Here is a 22336-nt window from a genome sequence, read left to right as displayed (position 1 = left end):
TTTTTCCCTCCTGGGATCCCATGATGTGAACGTTAACTCTTTTGTTATAGTCCCACAGGTTCTGGAGGCGTTGTTCACTTTTGATGCTCTATTTTCTCTCTCATTCAGATTGGATAATTTCTATTGTTCTTTATTCAAGTTCTCTGACGTTCCCCCCTCTGTTGGCTCCATTCTGCTTTTGAGCCCATCTAGTGAGTTTTTAATTTTGGTAATTACATTTTTCAGTTCTAGAATTTTTACTTGGGTCTTTAAATCTTCTGTTTCTTTGATGAGTTGTACCTTTTCACTTGTTTCAAACATGTTCATAATTGCTCATTGAAGCATTTTTGTGATGGCTGCTTTAAACTCCTTGTCAGATATTCCAAATATTAGTGTTCATGTCTTCTGGTTTCCTTTGTTTTTTGTTTGTTTTTGCCACGCCACGTGGCTTGTGGTGTCTAGTTCCCTGATCAGGGATCAAACCCAGGCCCCCTGCAGTGGGAGTGTGGAGTCTTATCCACTGCACCACCAGGGAAGTCCCTGATGATTTTTTTTGATACTGGACACTTTCAGCATTTTCATGAGACTCTGGCTCTTACCCAAATCTGCTCTTTTTAGCAGGTTTTCTCTGACACCACACTGGCAAAGGAAAGGGAGATGCTACCTCATTACTGCCAGGTAGGGTGGAAGTTCAGGTTCTCCATTCGGCTTCTGTTGACTGTCTGGGGATGGGCAATGGGAGAGGTGCCTCATTCTAGGGAACTGGGGCGGCTGTCAGGTTCTCTACTGGACCTTCAATGACAGCAGCTTGGCTGGGAGGGTGAGATGTGTGTGTTGCAGTCTGGTGAGGGGAAGTCTAGGCTTCCTGTTGGGCCTTGGCTGACATGGGTGAGGGTGGCATCACACTTTTTTTCTGTGGAGCTTGGCTGGAGTAGGGTAGTTATTGTCCAAAAGTTTTGTCTTACAAGGCTGCCCCTTTCCTCATCCTTTGGCTCAGAAGAGCAGGCTTCTCTTAGCACCCATTGATGTTTTCATACTGCTGCCTTCTCAAACACCCAGTGTAGAATACATGAGGCAAAAAGAAAACCCAGGAGCCCAATGTCATGTCATTTCTTGGGCCCCAAGATCCCTTCTTGGTCTGCTGTTTTCTCTCCACCTTGTTATGTTTATTTATATAATATTCAGGATGTTTAGCTGTATTTAATGGGAGGAATATGAAGCACACCTTCTTTATCTTGTCCTGAACTGGAAGGTTTGCCTTCGGTTTTGAAAGGTATTTTTGCTCTCTCTGAAATTAGAGTCTGACAGTTTTTTCTTTCAGGACTTTAAAGATGTCATTCCACAGTCTTCTCTGTTGTATTGTTTCCAGTGAGAAATTTGATGTCATCCTTATATATGTTCTTTATTTAACATGTCTGTTTTTCTGGCTAAGATTTTTTTAAAATCACTTGTTTTGAGCAATTTGATTCTGATGTTATTTGGTGTCTTTTTTTTTGTGTTTCTTTAGGTTAGGGTTCATTGAGCTTCTTGGAACTGTAGGTTTATAGGTTTTTTTAAGTGTGGAAAGTTTTAGGCCATCATTTTGTTACCGAACAGAGTTCGTGTGCCTGATGCACAGTGAGGCCAAACAAATCAAAATGTTGGCGTTTGGAGCAGGGAAAGGTTTATTGCAGGACCAAGCAAGGAGAACGGGTGGCTAATGCTCAAAAGCCCTGAACTTCCCTATGGTTTTAGGGGAGAAGTTTTTATAGGCAAAATTTGGGTGAGGGCTGCAGGGTGTGTGACTTTTTTGATTGGTTGGTGGTGAGGTAGCATAGCTGAAATTCAGTGTTTGTGCGCTGGTACCGAACTGAATCTTGGAGACAGAGTTTTGGGCAAAGTACAAAAGAATAGCTTTATTGCTTTGCCAGGCAAAGGGGGCCACAGCAGGCTAATGCTCTCAAAACTGTGTGTCCAACCCGGAGGTGGTAGTGAGGAGTTTTATAGTAATGGTTCACAGAGGAGGGCGTGATCAGCTTGTGGACGTTCTTCTCATTGGTTGGTGGTGAGGTAATTGGGAGTCAGCATCATCAAACTTCTGGTTCCAACCTGTCTGGGGTCTACGTGCTTGTGGGCAGCATACCATTAACTTCTTCCGCCTGGTGGGGGTTTTGGTATCTGCAAAACAGCTCAAAGATATTGTTACGTGTATCCCTTGATGGGGAACCAGGACCCTGCCCCAAGGCTGCACTATTGTTTCTTGACTGCTCCTCCTCTTGTCTGAATCCCCTCCCTTCCCTGATTAGCAGTTGTTTGAACCTGCCCTTTGGAACTCAGGGAAGGTCATGGAGGCTGAATGAAGCCTATTTCCTACAAATAAGAAATGGGGGACACAGAAAGACTTTTGTGCCTGGGAGCCCACAGAGTCCTGCTCAGTTACAAAACCAGGATCAGATTCCAGAACCAAGAGATTAGAGTAAAGAACATCATCCACCTGGAGTCTGAAGTTCATCCTCTGCCCCCTCAAGCTGCACCACATGGCTTGTGGGATCTTAGTTTCCCAGTCGGGGATTGAATCCATGCCCCCTGCAGTGGAAGCAAGGAGGCCTAACCACTGGACCGCCAGGGAATTCCCCCAGAACCTGTCTTCAGCAAATTAAAATAAGAATCATCTGCAAAACACGTAAAATGCAAATTCCTGGGTGTCTCAGTAGGTCAACAAGAAGCTCAAATGATTCTGCTGCAAATGAAATATTGATTGTAATTTGAGAAATACCAATGAGACTATCAGAAAGACCAATTTAATGAAGAATCAGCAGGCTCCTAGGAGATATATTCTCTCGTTTTAGGACGGATTTTTTTTTTTTTTTTTTTTTTTTGGTGTGGACCATTTTTAAAGTCTTTATTGAATTTGTTACAATATTGCTTCTGTTTTTTGTTCTGTTTTTTTTGGGTCCAAGGCATGTGGGTTACTAGCTCCCTGACCAGGGATTGAACCTGCACTCCCTATGTTGGAAGCCGAAGTCTTCTACTGGACAGCCAAGGAAGTCCCTAGGACAGATCTTAATATATGAATGGAGATTGGGGTTATCTACCAGGAGTAGAGCCATACCAGATAGATCTTTAGCTAGTCCTATCTGAAAAAGTGGTTGTTGATCTGGTATAGTTGAGAGGGAAGGCTGGCAATTTCCCCCTTAGAACATTTGGCTTTTGTAGACACTTTGATTGTCATGACTACGGGCAGTACTATTGGTATTCAGTGGATAGAGCACAAGGTTCCTGCTAAACATACATTGTGCAGGATAGTCCCCCAAACAAAAAAATTATCTGGTCCCAAGTGTCAATTTTGCTGCTGTTGAGAAAGCCTACTCTAAATCCTGTGTTGCCTGAAAACTGGGTTCTCCTCTTGGTGGGTGTTGAGTCAAAAGACACAACCAAGCCAAAGATCGGGAGAAGGATTTATTACTTGCAGCAAGTGAGGAGAACACCGGGGATCTTTCCCAAAGCACTGTCCCCCTAAACAGCAAAACTGGGAAAGTTTCAAGCTAAGGGTACATGCATATCCTTGAAGGGGCTTGAACAGGTGAATTCGGCATAGAATTGGGGCACAGGGTGAGAAAGTCCAAACTTCAGTTAATTGAAGTTGTGAAGGTCAGAAAAGGTCAACATCATCATCCCTTAGGTTCCAGTTGAGCTGGTGGTTGAGCTCTCAAGCGGGGTTTAAATTCAGCAAAGCAGTTCAAGAAAGTGCCTCAAGCTAATCTTTGTCATTGAAACAGAACTGGGAGACTTTGCAACTGATTTACTATCTTTGCTATTGTTATCTCTCTTGCCTGATAACAGGTTGTTCTTTTGTTCCCTTAAATCATTATTACTGAGACCTGTTCAAGGGCAAGCATTGTGGCCAGGCTTAGATTCCAAAATGGCTTAGGCCAAAAATGGCTTCTCTTATGACAAGAAAGCCATGCCTAGTTCTTTTTCTCCTGGGATCCCCTACCCAATCTTCTTACACCTGGACTAAGAAAAGATCTTGGAATAAAGAGAAGAGTAATTGCTGGCAAGATTTAAGAGACATGGCTAAAGTAGTTCTAACTCATTTTCTTTGGGAGTTGCTACCGTTAGCAATACCCACACCACCACCAAAAGAAATACTAAGCTTTGTGGCAAGAGAAGGATTAAGGGAAGAGTATACAATGGCCCAGGAAAGCCCCAGGAGCTCCCCTTACATCTGTGCTGTGAAGACTGATCCACGTTGATGACTATTTGCATGGTCTTGGAGGTCCTTGTAGAAAGCGACCAGCAAGGAGAGCTTGTATGTGTAAAGCACTTAGGTTTATGAAGCACTTATACATTCCTTAGCTTCTTTTCCTTGGGAGGTAACCAGAGTATATCAGTTTCTTGTGGCTGATGTAACAAATTACCACACTTGACAATTGAAAACGATAGAAATTTATTCTCTGATAGCACTGGAGGCTAGAAGTCTGAAATCAAGGGTTTGGTGGGGCTGCAATCCCTCTGAAATCTTTAGGGGAGAATCTGTTCCTTGCTTCTTCCAGCTTCCGGTGGCTGTCAGCATTTTTTGGCATGTAGTAGCAGTATTTCTCTCTGCTCTGTCTTCTTATCAACTTTACTTATGTGTATGTTTCAAAACTCCCTCTACCTTTCTCTCACCGGCAAACGTGATTGCATTTATGGTCTACTCAGATAATTCAGGATAAGGTTCTCCTCTCCAGATCCTTAATTTAATCAAGTCTTTTGCCATGTAAGGTAATATTCATGGGCCCCAGGGATTAGGATGTGAACTTTTCCTTCAGAAGAGTACAATTCAGTCCACTACACAGGGCAACAGCGACCCCCATTTTACATTATTTTACTAGGTCACATGGCTAATTAATTGTGGAATTTGGCTTTAAGCCCAAATCTTAGTCCCATCTTTTATGACTATACTGTAAATCATAACAAGAAACAAGAGTGAGAAAGATAATAGCTAAGGCACAAAAGGAGAACAGAGGAGAAATAGAGAAGTAGAAAATAAAATTAAATTGCAGACTTGAGATTTTGGACAGTAAGACAAAAGAAATACTGCTGTGAAAAAAGGCCAGTAGATGAGCCCAGGGGCAGTTGCCATTAATGAATAATTACTGCCCTCTGGGGGTTTTCTTTGTCACCACACCTGTGGGTTAATGTTTCAGGCCGGGAACTATCTACAGTGGAGATAATGCTACCATTTACTTAGAACAGTGGCTCAGTGCCTTGCAAATAATAGCATTTCATCCTTGGAAGGCACCATAGGTACCAGCCATGGTCATCAGTTAACATTTTTGTGCTTAAGTTCCATAAGGACTGTTGATTTGATATTTTTATAAACCTTGAAAATAGTTATTTGCCAGATGACTAATACTCTCAAACAGTAAACTGTGTAGCTCTCATTTTTTCTACTCCTTGTGTACCGAGAGAGAATACTATTTTCATACTAGCTGTTATCAACTTTGGGTGCACTTTAGAATCACCTGGGGAACTTTAAAAACCATGATGTTCCTGCCCACCCCAGATCAATGAAAGAGGAACCTTTAGGAACAGGACCGAGAGAAGGGGTACTCAAATTTTTTCCTACTATTTTTTAATTTTCACATTAACATTTTAAAATTGATACCTAAAATTTTATAAGTTTAAAGAGTTGTAAAGTATTAAATTTCTGGCATATTGTAAATATTGACTTCAAAAGATAAAAGTCACATTACTTCTTTAAATAATAGGTTGTAATTACCATGGTGCAACATGTAATAAACTTCTTACCAGTGGGAAATTTCCCATCATTCTTTTCCATTCCACTCCCTCCATAGAATTTTATCCTACTAATATATTTTCATGCTTTAGTGTCTTTTATGACCGTCTCATAATTCTCTGGAGCAAAAATATGTATATAAATTTGGATTGAACTTTTAAGATTTCCTGTGTCCACAGGCTTTAAGTACTTAACGGTTCTGGATTGTGGGATCATTATAATACCTATTAAAACATAATTAATAAAAGCAGCATTAATATATTACAGTTTTAAAAAAATTTTATTGGAGTATAGTTGATTTACAATGTTGTGTTAGTTTCAGGTGTACAGCAAAGTGAATCAATTATACATGTACATATATCCATTCTTTTTTTAGATTCTTTTCCTATATAGGCCATTACAGAGTACTGAGTAGAGATCCCTGTGCTATATGGTGAGTCCTTATTAGTTATCTATTTTATATATAGTAGTGTGTATATGTCAATCCTTATCCCCCAATTTATCCCTTCCCCCTGGTAACCATAAGTTTGTTTTCTACATCTGTGACTCTACTTCTGTTTTGTAAATAAGTTCATTTGTAACCTTATTTTATTTTATTTTATTTTATTTATTTATTTTTTTGCGGTACACAGGCCTCTCACTGCTGTGGCCTCTCCCGTTGCGGAGCACAGGCTCCGGACGCGCAGGCTCAGCGGCCATGGCTCACAGGCCCAGCCGCTCTGTGGCATGTGGGATCTTCCTGGACCGGGGCACGAACCCGTGTCCCCTGCATCGGCAGGCGGACTCTCAACCACTGTGCCACCAGGGAAGCCCTGTAGCCTTTTTTTAGATTCCACATATAAGCGATATCATATGATATTTGTCTTTCTCTGTCTGACTTATTTCACGCAGTATGACAATCTCTAGGTCCATTATATTACAGTTTTGAGGGGACAAAACCTAAATTTCCTTCACTAAGTGAGAGGATAGGGATTTACCTGGTGGTCCAGTGGTTAAGACATGGGCTTTCACTGCTGTGGACCAGAGTTCGATCCCTGGTTGGGGAACTAAGATCCCACAAGCCATGCAGTGCGGCCAAAAAAAAAAAAAAAAAAAAAAGGATAAAGTAAATATGGTATATTTATACAATGGAATGCACAGCAATAAAAAGGAATGAAATACTTATATATACATTAGTATGGATGAATTTGAAAAGCATCATGCTGAGTGAAAGAAGCCAGACAAAAGAATATATACTCTATGATACCGTTTCTATAAAAATCCTAGAAAATGCAAACCAAATCTGTGGTGATAAAAAGCAGGCTTGTAGTTGCTTGGGGCTGGCAGTGGAGGGAAGCACGGATTGTAAAGGGTTATTGGAGAACTCTTAGGGATGATGGAAATGTTCTGGAACTTGAGTGTAGTGGTGAGGTCACAGGTGTAATCATTTACCAAAATTCATCGAATTGTACAATTTAAATTATACATCAATAAGGTCGACGAAAATGTATTCCAAGTTGTTGTTTTTTTAAAATATTTATTTATTTATTTGGCTGTGCCAGGTCTTAGTTGCAGCACGCAAACTCTTAGCTGCAGCATGCGGGATCTAGTTCCCTGACCAGGGATGGAACCTGGGCCCCCTGCATTGGGAGTGTGGAGTCTTAGCCACTGGACCACCAGGGAAGTCCCTGTTCTAAGTTTTAATAGACAGTAAACAGTACACTTTTATTGGAAATATGCAGAAGAATAAATCCCTACTCAGGAATTAAAAGAGACTAAAAGTCTCTCTTTATCTCTCTCTCTTTTTTTTTTTGGCTGTGCTGTGCTGCTTGCGGGATCTTAGTTCCCTGACCAGGGATTGAACCCGGGCCCTTGGCAGTGAGCGTGTGGAGTCCTAACCACTGGACCGCCAGGGAATTCCCAAAAGTCTCTCATTTTTGAACCAAAGCCTATTTTGAATAATAGGCTACTGTAGATTCACACCTTCCCCCACCTCCCCATTTCCCTATCTGATCTCATTTCCTGTTCTACCCCTAACTCACCTCATTCCACTCATGTCTCACCCATATATGCACATTTGTGGGGTGTGCTTCTCTTCCTTCCTTTAAGTCTTTTCTCAAATGTCATCTTTCCAGGGAAGCCCGTTCTGAACACTCTCTGAACTGGTAGTTTCCATCCCTATACTCCCATCTTTTCTATCCCTTCTTATTTTTCTTTATTCTGTAGACATTAATTCCTTTAAGTACTATATAATTTACTCATTATGTTTAGTATTTATTGCCATTAGGATATAAACTCCATGAGGGCAGCAAACTTTCTTTTGTTCTCTTTTGTACCTGGAATTGTGCCTGGCCCATACTTAGCCCTTAGTAAGTGTTGAATAAAAGAATGGATGAAAGTAGACTTAAAATGGAAGGCTTTCAGGTTAATACATATTTGGGTCAATAGGATCTCTCCTTAAACATTTTAAACCCTTCTCGGGATTTCTATGGGGGTACCCTGTCTGAAACAAAACCAAAACCAAACAACCTTCAGTTCGAAGAGGTTGACTCATTGTTTTTGAGATAAAACAAACAGGTTATATGGAATTCCATGGTGGTCCAATGGTTAGGACTCTGCGCTTCCATTGCCAGGGTCATGGGTTCGATCCCTGATTGGGGAATTCAGATCCCACAAGCTTCGAGGTGCGGCTAAAAACAAAACAAAACAAAAAACAAGCAGGTTATGAATACTATGGAATTCAGGAGTACTCAGTATAGCCATCTGATGAAGTAACACAGGGTCTTGGATTCTCCAAAGCTCAGTGCTCACTCTTCTTCCTCACAAGGAGAGTGCCAGACTTAGGAGGAAAAGTAAATTTGAGGGAAAGTAAATTTAGGATGGTTGTATAGGAGTGTTGAGGTGCCCAACTTGAAGTAAAATACCATTATCTGGGGGAACAAAATTTGTACAGCCTCTAAATAGATGGTTCTTCATATGAACTGAAACAGCAGACCAGATGTGAAGCAGAATAGGAGACATCTCTGAAGCAGGAGGGGTGCGGCCAAGGATGTTGAACTTCCTACGGGGCTTCTGTTACATTTCTTTAAAAAAATTTTTTTTTGGTATTGTAATTATTGGTTGGATTTTATTTTCCATCTTGATATTTGTTTTCTTTTTCTTTCTTTCTATTTTTTTTTTTTTTTCCACACCGTGTAGCATGTGGGATCTTAGTTCCCTGACCAGGGTTCGAACCTGTGCCCCCTGTAGTAGAAGCATGGAGTCTTAACCACTGGACCGCCAGGGAAGATTACATTTCAGCTCTGTTACATTTCAGCTCCTTCCTTGTATAACATGAGAACTTTGCGCTTTCAGTCACATCACTGAAACCTAGTTTCTCAGAGCCTTTAATATTTTCCAAAGCAGAGGAACCTCCACCTTTGACACAAAAGTGTCATAGCTTAGGTAGATTTCTATACTATATATGTTAAGCACCCAAAATCTGTACATGGACATAAAAAGTCAGAACTGGGTCAGGAGAAACTGGCCCAGCTGTGAGGTTATTGTCAGCATTTAAAGGGCCTACTGAACTCTGGAATAGATCAAGTAGACAACAGTCTCTAGGAGGTCAGACCCATTAGCCCAATTAAGGGTGGGATGAAGATGAAATGTACAGTATTCAGAGGGAATGGAGACAACAGGCAATACTCAGAGACAAGTAGAAGCAACAGTTATGCCTCAGGAAGCCAGTTCCTAGGTTTCTAGGGCAAAGGCTGGGCTGCATGTCAAGAAGGGTGGGGTGCAAGCAAGGACCCCAGTTCCAGCAGAACTATCAAGACACAATGTAGTTGTAGGGACTGACCTGGAGCAGTGTGATATGTAGGGAAGATTCTTCTGACAGCGCTGGGGAGGCCACTGAGCATTCAGATTTTGAGACCACTTAACTCTTGAATTAGATAGTATGGGGAGATTTCAGTTGAATATGGATTTCAATTAGGGTCAGAAGTCTAACTTTGACAGCAATACTGAGAGTCAAAATGGCGTTGTGAGAATAGCACTTATAGTCTTGTTTGAAGATTAAATTAGTTATAAAGCATTTAGAACAGTACCTTACGTAGTGAGCACTACTTATCAGGAAACGGGTCTTATGTAGAACAAAATTTTTGAAAATGCATTGTCTAAGTTCTCACTCATTTAGTATGTAACATTGTACTTTCCTGAATAAAATATAAATTTACGGGACTTCCCTGGCGGTCCAGTGATTAAGACTCTGCTCCCAATGCAGAGGGCATGGGTTTGATCTCTGGTCGGGAAACTAAGATCCCACATGCCGCATGGCACGGCCAGAAAAAAAAAAAAAGTATCTAAATTTAAGAAGTTGATATTTTAAAAGTATTTATTTCATTTTTGGCTGCTTTGGGTCTTAGTTGCGGCACATGGGATCTTTGTTGCGGCACACGGGATCATCCTTATAGTGCACGGGCTTCTCTCTAGTTGTGGCCCGTGGGCTCCAGAGCGCACTGGCTCAGTAGTTGCAGCACATGGGCTCTCTAGTTGTGGTGCGCGGGCTCCAAAGTGCATGGACTCTGTAGTCGCAGCACATGGGCTTAGTTGCCCTGCAGCATGTGGGATCTTAGTTCCCTGACCAGAGATGAAACCCGTGTCCCCTGCATTGGAAGGCAGATTCTTAACTACTGGACCACTAGGGAAGTCCCCAGAAGTAGATTGAGTAATTTGAACTTTTAAAATTGTAAGCGAGGGCTTCCCTGGTGGTACAGTGGTTAAAAATCCGCCTGCTAATGCAGGGGACCACGGGTGCGAGCCCTGGTCCGGGAAGATCCCACATGCAGCGGAGCAACTAAGCCTGTGCGCCCCAGCTACTGAGCCTGTGCTCTAGAGCCCGCGAGCCACAGCTAATGAGTTCGCGTGCCACAACTCCTGAAGCCCGTGCGCCTAGAGCCCGTGCTCCGCAACAAGAGAAGCCACCGCAATGAGAAGCCCACGCATCATAACGAAGAGTAGCCCCGGCTTGCCACAATTAGAGAAAGCAGCAACGAAGACCCAACGCAGCCAAAACTAAAATAAATAAAAATTTTAAATTGTAAGCGAAACTGTGAATCTTGATGGATTTGAAAAATATTACACGGCTGATGAAAAGAATGATGAGAGTGGTATAAGAAAAACGTATAAATGTTGCATATGTATTTACACTTCTATTTTATCTGAATCACATCTAAAAATAACAAAAGAAGTTAAGTAAAAAACAAATGGCAAAGGACAACTAATGAAGGAATAGATTTAAAGAAAAGAAATAAAGGTAATCGACAAAACAATGAAGCTACGATACTCATGCATTATGCGCGTGAACTACAGTATATATAATACGTAGAAGTGTATGAATGATCATTTAAGGGAATATCTATCTCATGTTGTTCACTGAGAAGAAAAGTGTCGTCATCTAAATAGAAGTAGTTAAAACATCCTTAAGCCATAAACTGGGCAGCCAATTGTTTTGTGCTCATAAATCCAGCTTTCCATCTGTGAATAACTCTGGGTGACCAGCAGTTACCTCTGTTGGATTTCCATTTTAATTATTAGAAAATGATATAGATAGCCTCAAGCTCAAAAGGACCAAAATATGAATATTTGTGGAAGGGCTTGTTTCTGTGAACAAATTTGTCAGAGAACAATAGCCAAATTTTAGGGCTCTTTTGAGCTTGAACTTGAGGCTAAATGGGTTGGCTGGGTTCCCCTCTCATAGGTCCTCATCGATTCAGCACAGTGAGAAGACTTTAGTTCATCCCAGATGCTGGTTCTCTGGTTACTATAGCACAGTTTCTCAGAGACTGGACCAAGGATCTGCTGCATCAGAATCACCTTTTGTGCTTGTTAAAAAAAAAAATGCCAGTGGGCCAAAGACCTTAACAGATACCACACCAAAGAAGATATACACATGGTAAATAAGCCCATGAAAAGATGCTCCTCATTATACGTCTTCAGGAAAATGCAAAATAAAACAATGAGATATCACTACGTAACTACTAGAATCTGAAAAGGCTACATACTGTATGATTCCAACTACATGACATTCTGGAAAAGGGAAAACTATGGAGACAGTTAAAAGATCAGTTTCCAGGGTTTAGGAGGGATAAAAAGGTAGAGCATAGAGGATTGTTGGGGCAGTGAAACAGCTCTGTATGATATTATAATGGTGGATACACATTATTATACATTTGTTCAAACCTATAGAATGTGCAACACCAAGACTGAACTGTAATGTAAACTATAGATTTTGGGTGATAATGACTGATGTGTCAATGTTCGTTTATCAGTTATAACAAAAGTACCACTCTGGCAGGGAATGTTAATAATGGGGGAGGCTGTGCATGAGTTGGAGCGGGAAGTATATGGAAAACCGCCATACCTTCCTCTCAATTCTGCTGTGAACCTAAAACTGCTCTAAATAGAAAGTCTATTTATTATTAATTAATTAATTAATTATTTATTTGGCTGTGTTGGGTCTTGGTTGCTGCGCGCGGGCTTTCTCTAGTTGTGGCGAGCGGGGGCTCCTCTTGGTTGGGGTGCACGGGCTTCTCATTGCGGTGGCTTCTCGTTGCGGAGCGTGGGCTCTTGGTGCGTGGGCTTCAGTAGTTGTGGCTCGCGGGCCTTAGAGCACAGGCTCAGTAGTTGTGACACACGGGCTTAGCTGCTCCGCAGCATGTGGGATCTTCCTGGATCAGGGATCGAACCCGTGTCCCCTGCATTGGCAGGCGGATTCTTAACCACTGCACCACCAGGGAAGCCTAGAAAGTCTATTTAAAAGACAAAAATCCCTTCCAATTCCAGGGTCCAACCCCAGACCTACTGAGTCACAATCTCTAAGGATAAATCCCTTGGGACTTCCCTGGTGGTCCAGTGGTAAAACTCCGTGCTTCCACTGCAGGGGGTGTGGGTTCGATCCCTCATCAGGGAACTAAGATCCCGCATGCCGCGCGGTGGTGCAGCCAAAAAAAAAAAAAAGGATAGATCCCTTAAATTTTCATTGTCAGCAAGTAACTCAGATGATTCCTATGCCCACTAAAATTTAAAATCTACTTCACTAGAGGACATAGATATGCTTGTTCCTCAGATGAGGCTGCCCAGTTCAGGAATAGCTCAGTACCCAGCTGGGTGATGTGAAGGCATCAGAGGCTGACAACAAATACTTCCTTCCAGCAAATACTCTTCCCCCCTCTTCCTTGCTTTATTAACCTCAAATGGTCGTGTAATACACATATTATTCTGTAGCTTGATTTTTTTTTTTGCTATTGTTTTGCATTTAGCAATGTATTGGGACATAGAGAACTTTTTTTTTTTAACTGCCCTGTATTCCACTGTATGGCTGTACCATAACTTTTATTTATTTATTTATTTAAAAAATATTTATTTTCTTTTTTTATTTTCTTGATTTTTTAGCTGCGTCAGGTCTTTGTTGCGGCGCTCTGGCTTCTCTCTAGTTGCGGTGCGCAGGTTTCTCTCTAGTTGTGGCGTGCGGGTTTTCTTTCTCTAGTTGTGGCGCACAGGCTCCAGGGTGCATGGGCTCTGTAGTTTGCGGCATGCAGGCTCTCTTGTTGAGGCCCGCGAGCTCAGTAGTTGTGGTGCACGGGCTTAGCTGCCCCACGGCACGTGGGAACCTAGTTCCCTGACCAGTGATCAAACCCGCGTCCCCTGCATTGGAAGGTGGATTCTTTACCACTGGACCACTAGGGAAGTCCCCCATAACTTTTAAAATATGTTCCCTAATGATGGTTCCTAAACATTTGCCATTACAAAAAATGCTGCCATAAATAATCTTGTACATTCATGTATGTACATATCATTTTGCACCTCTTTGAATATATCTGGAGGATAAATTCCTCCAAGTGGAATATGCTGGATTAGGAGTATATGCATTTGCAGTTTCCATCTGTGGTGCCAAGTTACCCTCCATAGAGGTAGTACCAATTACATACCCACCAGGAATATGTGTGTCCTACATTATTTTTTAATGGCTGCGTATTATTCTATTGTAGGGATTACCATAATTTGTTTAATCTGTCTACTGTTTGTGAACATTGAAATTGTTTCTCTATCCCACATTTCTTTAGCTCTCAAAGCCACACTATTTGATTGTCCTATGACTAAACTACCCAGCATGAAGGATTTGACAATCTTGGGAGGATCCTTGTGGTTGACTTATTATTGTTGTGATTATCGTAACAACAGCACTACAGACTTCTAAGTGTGTCTCCACCTATGATCTCACTTCTGTGGTTAGACCTCACCTCTAGCCCCTGGGAATTTCTTCTGTGAACCCAGCAGGATGACATCCCTTAAGTCAAATTCCAAAGCTTTGAAGCAGATCAGCAGATCAGGGCCCCCTAATGACTGATTACACACAGCTCTGACCCTACACAGCTTCAAGCTTGTTGTTTTCTGCAGCCTTTCATCCCTGCATCCTGAAGATGAGTCCATTTCTTCCCCAGTGGGAAAGCAAACAGTGGAGTGGGAAGAGTGGTGATGCATGTCCCCCAGGCTATGCAAAGGGGGAACACTCTGATCTCTGCAGTGACTTGTTTGCAAATGCCTTTCCCTTCATGCCAGAGGACCCAAGAGAGAAGTGGGAGTGCGGACAGCTCTGGCACCTGGAAACTGAAGTTTTATCTGCGTGAAGCAATACACGAAGTGGTTTCTGCTCAGCATCTTCAGCTTGTTGTATTTTAGTACTGCTGTAGCCTCAAACTTGGATAGTTTCATACTGTTTGTGAAAGAGTTCTAAAATATTTAGAGGTTCTCAGAGATAGTGGTCTTGGGGTGGAGACACTTCTCCGAAAAGAGTGCTACAATTCCAGCCATGATGGCCTTTTCTCGTTAATCTCCTTGTTTTCTCTATCCTGTATCCGGTTAGAAATCAGAGTGAGATTGAAATGCTACTAGAAATTATTTTGGCCAGAGACACATGAATATTTAATCCTACCAAAGAATAACCAAGAAAGGCATATAGTCAAGGAAGGTTAGCAGAGGAAAACAGAGTAACACTTGATTGGTAAATTTGCTTTTGGCCCCTAATCCCAATATAGACAACTCACATGAAGTTGTCTATAAAGAGGAGGCCTATTCCCACCCAACTTCACCATCCAAAGATCCCAAACCATAGTACTGGTGTACCATGAAATGGCCATGAAGAAATAAGACGGAAGAGAAGGATATGACTACAACTTACTTCCTGTGAGCATGGACCCAGGACCTTATCACTTTAGCAGCTTGGAAAGAAGACAAAATAGGGCTTCCCTGATGGCGCAGTGGTTGAGAGTCCGCCTGCCGATGCAGGGGACACGGGTTCGTGCCCCGGTCTGGGAAGATCCCACGTGCCGTGGAGTGGCTGGGCCCGTGAGCCATGGCCGCTGAGCCTGCGCATCCGGAGCTTGTGCTCCGCAACGGGAGAGGCCACAACAGTGAGAGGCCCGCGTACCACAAAAAAAAAAAAAAAAAAAAAAGACAAAATAGCCACACTTCTATGGATGCACTATTGGGAAAAAGCATGTCCTAAGCAGGGAGAAGGTAAGGGCACCGAGGCACAAACATACTTGCTATGCCCAAGGGACAGCTTCTAATCCATGGATTTTATTATTTAATCCATGATTCTAGCAGGTGTTTTGGATTGCAGTTGATAGCTGTGGACTTAATAATTTTAAACGTAGCAGCCTTCATTTCTTGGTTGCACCAGGACTGTTAAGCACTTTGTTTTGTTTTGCTGACATACACTTATTCCTCTTGGCATATAAAATTCTGAACATCAGTGATATCATTCTTTTCCTAATCACCAACTGTGATGGTGGTATGGTCGGGGGGGACCTTGTAAAGATACATAACAAAGCAAGAAAATCAAATTAATACTGGCAATAAATTAAATACTTTGTTGGAAGTCTCTCGGGTTCATAATTTGTGTAAATGATTTATAATTTAATTGATCATCTGCTTTCCTGATTATTACATGAACCACAAGGAATACTTAAAACTACCCCACTCTGTTATGGAGAAAAAAATAACCCATATCAAGAGGTCTGAGTCAATAATATCTTGGCAAAACTTGATCTGAATGTCAATTGGCCGCATCATTTGGAAGCAGTTTTGGTGTCCAGTTCAGTGGATTTTTTCCAGTTTCCATGAAATACAGATATCCATAGCTCTTCATCCTGGAAAACTGCAGCTAGATGTGTTCTGTTTCAGCGTTTCTCAAAAGTAGTTTATTCCACAAACATTAGAGGGCAGCATTTGATAGGGATTTCAAAAAGGCCGAAAATTCTCCACATCAAACCCGCCTGAATGCTCCATTGGGCTAGGCTTTTCTTTCTTCTTTTCTGGTTCCACTTTGATTTCAAGCCAGGAAATGCCTTTCCCTGTGGCTTTCACTGTCCACTGTCCTCTTCTTCCTCAAGGGACACAGCGAGCTGGCTGGGGTTCATAGTGGATTAGTGCTCAGCATCTCTTTTCCCTCCTTTTAGGATGGGGCCAAAGGAATGCCAAAACTCTATCTCCCAATTCCCTTATAGTTAAGATTCCAGATGTGATTTAAGTTTGTCCAGTCAGATGCGCTTTTGGGATATTTGAAAGACGGATATGTACCTGGAGGGGCACTGTTGCTGCTTCTGTTTCCTGCAGGCAAGCCTGGTGCGGAGGGGTTGGGCTTTCTGGAGTAGCATGACCATGTCCAGTCACTAGCTTCATGGGGGTCATGGCGAGGGGTCTGAACATGCAGTTTTTGCTGATGCCAGTGTAGCAGTGTGACTTTGAAAGCAACAGCAGCAGCGGTGGGGCATTGTGATTCCGATTGCTTTGGGCTGTGAGTTTCTGTAGCTAACAGTTCCAGGGCAGTTTCTGATCGTATCTTCTTGATTTTACCTGGTTCCTTGGCAGACAGTTCTGTTGTCTGGGAGCCATTTCTGGAGGCGTTGCCTCAAATTTGCTTCTCCAGATCTTCCAGATTTTTCCTTTTTTTTTCTTTCATTCATTTATTTATTTAATACCTGTATACATGTAGTAGTTTCAGAATTGTTTATGTACACTTGTCTTTAGACTTGCAGTTTCTACTCATTCCCCAAGTTACTTAGGTCAGTTCTCTTTACCCCCATACTCTTCCATGAGATTTATCATAGTTTATTTATTTATTTAAAATTGAAGTATAGTTGGTTTACAATGTTGTGTTAGTTTCTAGTGTATAGCAAAGTGATTCAGTTTTATATATATATATATATACACACACACACACACACACATACACATATGCATATATATGTGTATGTATATATATTCTTTTTCAGATTCTTTTCTTTTTTAAAAATAAATTTATTTATTTTATTTATTATTTTTGGCTGTGTTGGGTCTTCGTTGCTGCACGCGGGCTTTCTGTAGTTGCAGCGAGCGGGGGCTACTCTTTGTTGCAGTGTGCGGGCTTCTCATTGCAGTGGCTTCTCTTGTTGTGGAGCACGGGCTCTAGGTGCCTGGGCTTCAGTAGATGTGGCTTGCGGGCTTCAGTAGTTGTGGCTCACGGGCTTAGTTGCTCCATGGCATGTGGGGTCTTCCCGGACCAGGGCTCGAACCTGTGTCCCCTGCATTGGCAGGCGGATTCTTAACCACTGTGCCACCAGGGAAGCCCCCAGATTCTTTTCCATTATAGGTTATTGAATATAGATCCCTGTGCTATACAGTAGGTCCTTGTTGTTTATCGGTTTTATATATAGTAGTGTGTGTCTGTTAATCCCAGACTCCTAATTTATTCTTCCCCCCGCTTCCCCTTTGGTAACCATAAGTTTGTTTTTGCTGTCTGTGAGTCTATTTCTGTTAAATAAGTTCATTTATATCATTTTTTTAGATTCCACATATAAATGATGTCATATGGTATTTGTCTTTCTCTGTCTGACTTACTTCACTTAGTATGATAATCTCTAGGTCTATCCATGTTGCTGCAAATGGCATTATTTCATTTTTTTTATGGCTGAGTAATATTCTATTGTGTATATATAGCACATCTTCTTTATTCATTCATCTGTCGATGGACATTTAGGTTGCTTCCATGTCTTGGCTATTGTAAATAATGCTGCTATGAACATTGGGGTGCATGTATCTTTTCAAATTAGAGTTTTTAAGTGTTTTATACTCACCCAATTCTCTGCATTTCTTAAATGCCTTCCTGCTTAAAATAGCTAAACTGGTTTCTGTTTTTCTAAAAGTGACCCATGAATGATACATTGGCTGAAGGTAAGCAAAAGCTACAGCCCAAGAATAACACTGTCATCCATATCTCTATGATCTTTGTAGCCTTCAGGTGAACAGATGAAAAACCACCATGAAATCTCAGGAGTAATGAGTTACTTCTTCCTGTGTTCCTTGCCCCACTTCTAAAGTACATAATTATATCCCACCACTGCTACTATTATAATGGATGTGAGGTGGTAATCTCTTGGACTGCATGTTGGCAATCAAGCTCACAGCCATAATTCATTCAAAAATCGTTTACCAAGCAGATGACAGTGAGCCAGTCTGGAAAGGCTTGTTAGGAACTAACCACACTAACATTAGTGTAGTGTGGCTTCCCAGGTCCCACAGACCCACTGGCTGATGCATTCTGATATCACTGGCTTAAGGAATCTACAGATCTGAGGATGCCTGCCAAGTTCCTCAACTATTCTGCATACTTTCCTTGTGAATGAGGCACAGCTGGGATGGGTTCCCTGACATTATCCACACACTAGTATGAGAAATATCTAAGCCCTTTCGACCTCATAGGATTGGCTGTAAACAAGACACATTCTACTTATTTATGCTTTTCAACAACTGCTCTTCCAGTCCAAGGGCACTTTACATGAATATGCAGTATACCAGCCACTCTTAGAATGACATTGTTACTCCAGATGGTGTATCATATACAGAGTCTCTGGTAAGTGGATTCTTTACTGATAAATGTCCAGATTTTCACATAAGATACTTGATAAGATTTCAAACTGAACCTACAGTGTACAAAATTAACCTCAGAGTTTGATTTTCAGGGAGTCACAAACTGAAATTCCTCAATTTTCTATGACCAGTATGCTACGAGAATCCCTAACTTTTGTAGCTGCAGGGTTGAGATTGCTATAAGAATGAGAAAAGGAATCAGAGATTTCCAAGTACTCAATCTCTCTTAAAAACCCACCATTGAAATTTCACTGCATAAGGAAGCCCTCTACCTTCTTTGTCCATAGAAACTGTTTTTTGCCATCCTGAGAGCTCCCTTCCAGGAGGAAGCTGATACTCCCCCCTCACATCTGCTGTCAGCAGGCCAGGCACTAGGACCAGGTCCCATTTTTCCCTGGGGTCATATGCAAAACCAGACATTTCAAAAGGAAGTTTATGTTTTGAAAACATTGCAAGAATTGCTTAATTTTTATCAACCAAAAAAAATAAAAAGCAAACTTTTTACAAATTGATGTTGAGCCTATTTGGCTCAGAAGCACGGCTGATACTTTCAGATGGGGTTAAATTTGTTTCCAGGGGTGACAATTCCCTGGTCTTTACCCTACAACTTGCTCCCTGGAACCAATTTTCGTAACTGTTAGGATTCTTCAGTTGTAACAACATAAATCAACTCTGGATAACTGGATTGTTGTAGTGGTTAATAGCTTAGGCTTTCCTAAGGTACAAATTCTGACTCTCTAACTTACTAATTGTCACTGGACAATCAAACTAATCTCCATTTGCTCTCTGCAAAAGGGAATAATAAAAATACTACATACTTCATAAGGCCTTGTGAAGAACAAGTGGGAAATTACATTTGAAGTTTTGGTACATGGTAACAATTGGGTAGATTTTAATTATAATTTTATTTCTAGCTGGCCCTTCATTTCTTGAAAGAATCATAATGATCATTAAATAAATCCCTGCTGCCTCTCACCCTGGAGTCCACCACGCAGAGTTGTTGATGTAATAAATAAGTTGTTTCCGAATGAGCACTTGTACTTTGCAGTGTCAGCCCTCGTGGCGTTAAATTTGGAGCTTATGCTTGAAATCGTTTGTGTTAGTCCTAGAGTGAGCAGACCTTGACACAAAGTTGGGAATGCAAGAGGTTTATTGGGAGGTAATAAAAGAAGTGGGATCACCTTCAGACTGTGATGTAAACTCTGGTGGCAGCGAAGGGAGAGGAGGAGGAAGCAGGATTGGGGAAGGAGAGCCTCAGACTGTGATGCAGAGATGACAGAACTTCAGCCAACCCAATGCGGAGCTCTAGAGCAAAGATTGCTCTTAGAGGAATATGCAGAAATGGCCAGGCCCTGATGTCCCTGCTGTGCTGTCATTGGCTGGGGGATGCCTTGGAAGAGAATGGTTTCAGCCTGGAAGTTAATGGCAGATCCCAAAAGCATGCACAGCTGAGGCTGCCAGCAAGTTCTTCCTTGAAGGGAGTTCTGAGTGGTCAGCCTCTATGGCTGTCGTGGTCCACCCCTTGTGCTGCATGGCAGCAGCTTCTCTAGGGTTTCAATGAGCCTCTCTTCCTAATGGCGAAGTTATGGGTTCCAGCTGGTATTCACTGTTCCCCTCCGGTGTCCATTCTAAATTCCTCTCTCCCTCATCTACCCCCTCTCTGTCCTTAGTGGCTTATCGATTGGTTTGACACCCATGTGCTAATTCTAAGGACTCTGAACCCCTAGGAACCATACTCTTCGTCTTCTCAGATCAGGATGGCTGCGCTTGTCCATTTACAGTTACGATTGGACAAGGGAATAACCAGAAGTACCCCAGTGGGTCACCTGAGTTCCACACATATTCCTGCCTGTCCCAGTTGTGTCACAGCAGCCCTGCCTCCTATGGATCGAGCTCAGTAACTCCTGTTAAGGCAGTAACTCCTGTTCTTGCCTGCTGGTCCTAAATATAAAGAGACCAAAGTTCCCAGATGGCAGCCGTGTCTTACAGATTAATGGAAAACTTGCTATGTCCCTTTGCAAGGGTATGTCCCCTTTTGGAATCAGGACCTGTAATCCCGCAGAGCCCAGAGCTGTTTGGACAGAAAGCACAAAGTCCCCTGATGGGTCATTGCAAATGATGTTAAGTGGGGCCACTCCTGCTTGGTTCCTGGATCCATGAATTCTTCCTGTTGGGGATGTGGAATCAATAGGTCTCTGATTCAGTGTGTGCACTGCATCCTGGAGGATGGTACCCCATCCTTGCAGAGTATTACCTAGGAGTTAGTACTTCTGTAGGTCATTTCATTATTCTAACAGGTTGGCAGCTTCTGGATGGAGCAATATATGATATGACCATTGGAGCTCATGGTCTTGGCCCCTCCCATCCCTCCTTCTTTTCCCTACCTGATTGGATGCTATACTGTGTAGGGCTTTAAGACTGTGGATCAGGTGCTCCCTAGCCATGCCCTCCAAATCTGTTCTAGGTAAGTCATATAAGTGACAAATAACACAATATTTGTTCTTCTGTATCTGGCTTATTTCACTTAGTATAATGTCTTCAATGTTCATCCATGTTGTAGCATGTGTGAGAAGATGACTTTTTAAAAAGCTTTTTTTTTTAAAAAGCTTTTAATTGAAGTATAACATACAAAGAGAAAAGTGAGTAACTCCTCCCAAGTTGAACACATCAGGGTAAGCAGCACCTAGATAAGAAACCTAGTAACTGGCACCACAGAAGACCCCCCATGCTCCCTTCCAGTCCTAACCCCAGTGATAAGCTCTATCCTAACTTCTAAGAATACAGATTAATTTCACCTAGTATTTAACTTTATATAAATGAAACCATGCAATATTTATTCTTTTTCTGTCTGCTTTCTTTTGCTCAGTATTATGTTTGTGGCATTCATCCATATTGTTGTGTATAGTTATAGTTTTTTTATTCTTGTTGCAATATATGAATATTCTCATTGCTATGTGTGAAGAGTCTCATTCTGTTGTATGAATATACCACAATTTATTTATCCTTTATACTGTCGATGGTACTTAGGTAGTTTCTGTTTTTAGCTCTTATAAATGGTGCTGCTATGAACATTCTTGAACATGTCTTTTGGTGAACCCATGAGTAGATTTATATTATTTATATGCATATGTAATATATGTTGAATATATGGTATATAATGTGAATATGTAATATGAACCTATATACAGGTTTCCCCTGTTATCTGAAAGCAGAGTATTCTTATGAAACCTTTTGTAAGCCAAAATGGCGAAGTGAAGAAACAATTACCTAAGGACACATCTTGCTAATGGATGCACAGGATAAATGGAACTAAAGCACAGATGCTCACAGACACAGTTCAAAGCTATGGCAGCTTGATGCTGAGATGCTGAGCGTAGCTCCCAGGGAAGGAGCTTGGCGGGGCCACTCTCATTACTCAGGTGAGCACTGCCTCTAGAATGGCTCCCTGTAAAACAAACACTGAACACTGTTTTCACTTTTCACCTTTTTTTTTTCAAAAGCAATAATCCTCTTCAGATTTCTTTCAGTTAGCAAAAACAGGTACTAATGTAGCTCTTTCATTAAAGTGAAGGGGTATAAAACAAACTTTCTAAAATGGGGGATATCTGTATATGCAATATACATACTCATTCAGTGGAAATGCTGGGCCACAGGGTATGTGTA

The 22336-nt window shown here is 41.7% G+C and overlaps 1 protein-coding gene across 3 annotated transcripts in view; it reads left to right on the top strand.

The window, feature by feature from the left end:
* The window catches only part of LOC307175093 (uncharacterized protein), a 100107-nt gene that overhangs the window by 3127 nt on the left and 74644 nt on the right, over positions 1 to 22336 (top strand). For 2 of the 3 annotated variants that reach the window (XM_079899949.1, XM_079899948.1), the window contains one exon: positions 21862 to 22092. In XM_079899949.1, the coding sequence (XP_079756075.1) occupies positions 22038 to 22092 (55 nt within the window). In that variant the 5' untranslated portion in view covers positions 21862 to 22037. Of the gene's footprint in view, positions 1 to 17213; positions 21138 to 21861; positions 22093 to 22336 lie in introns of those variants that run through there. The other variant, XM_079899950.1, reaches the window with a different exon arrangement.

The sequence above is a fragment of the Stenella coeruleoalba genome (genome assembly GCF_951394435.1).
Source record: "Stenella coeruleoalba genome assembly, chromosome: 16".
Taxonomy (NCBI): domain Eukaryota; kingdom Metazoa; phylum Chordata; class Mammalia; order Artiodactyla; family Delphinidae; genus Stenella; species Stenella coeruleoalba.
The sequence above is the reverse complement of the archived record's forward strand: the minus strand, read 5'-3'. Positions and strand labels throughout refer to the sequence as shown.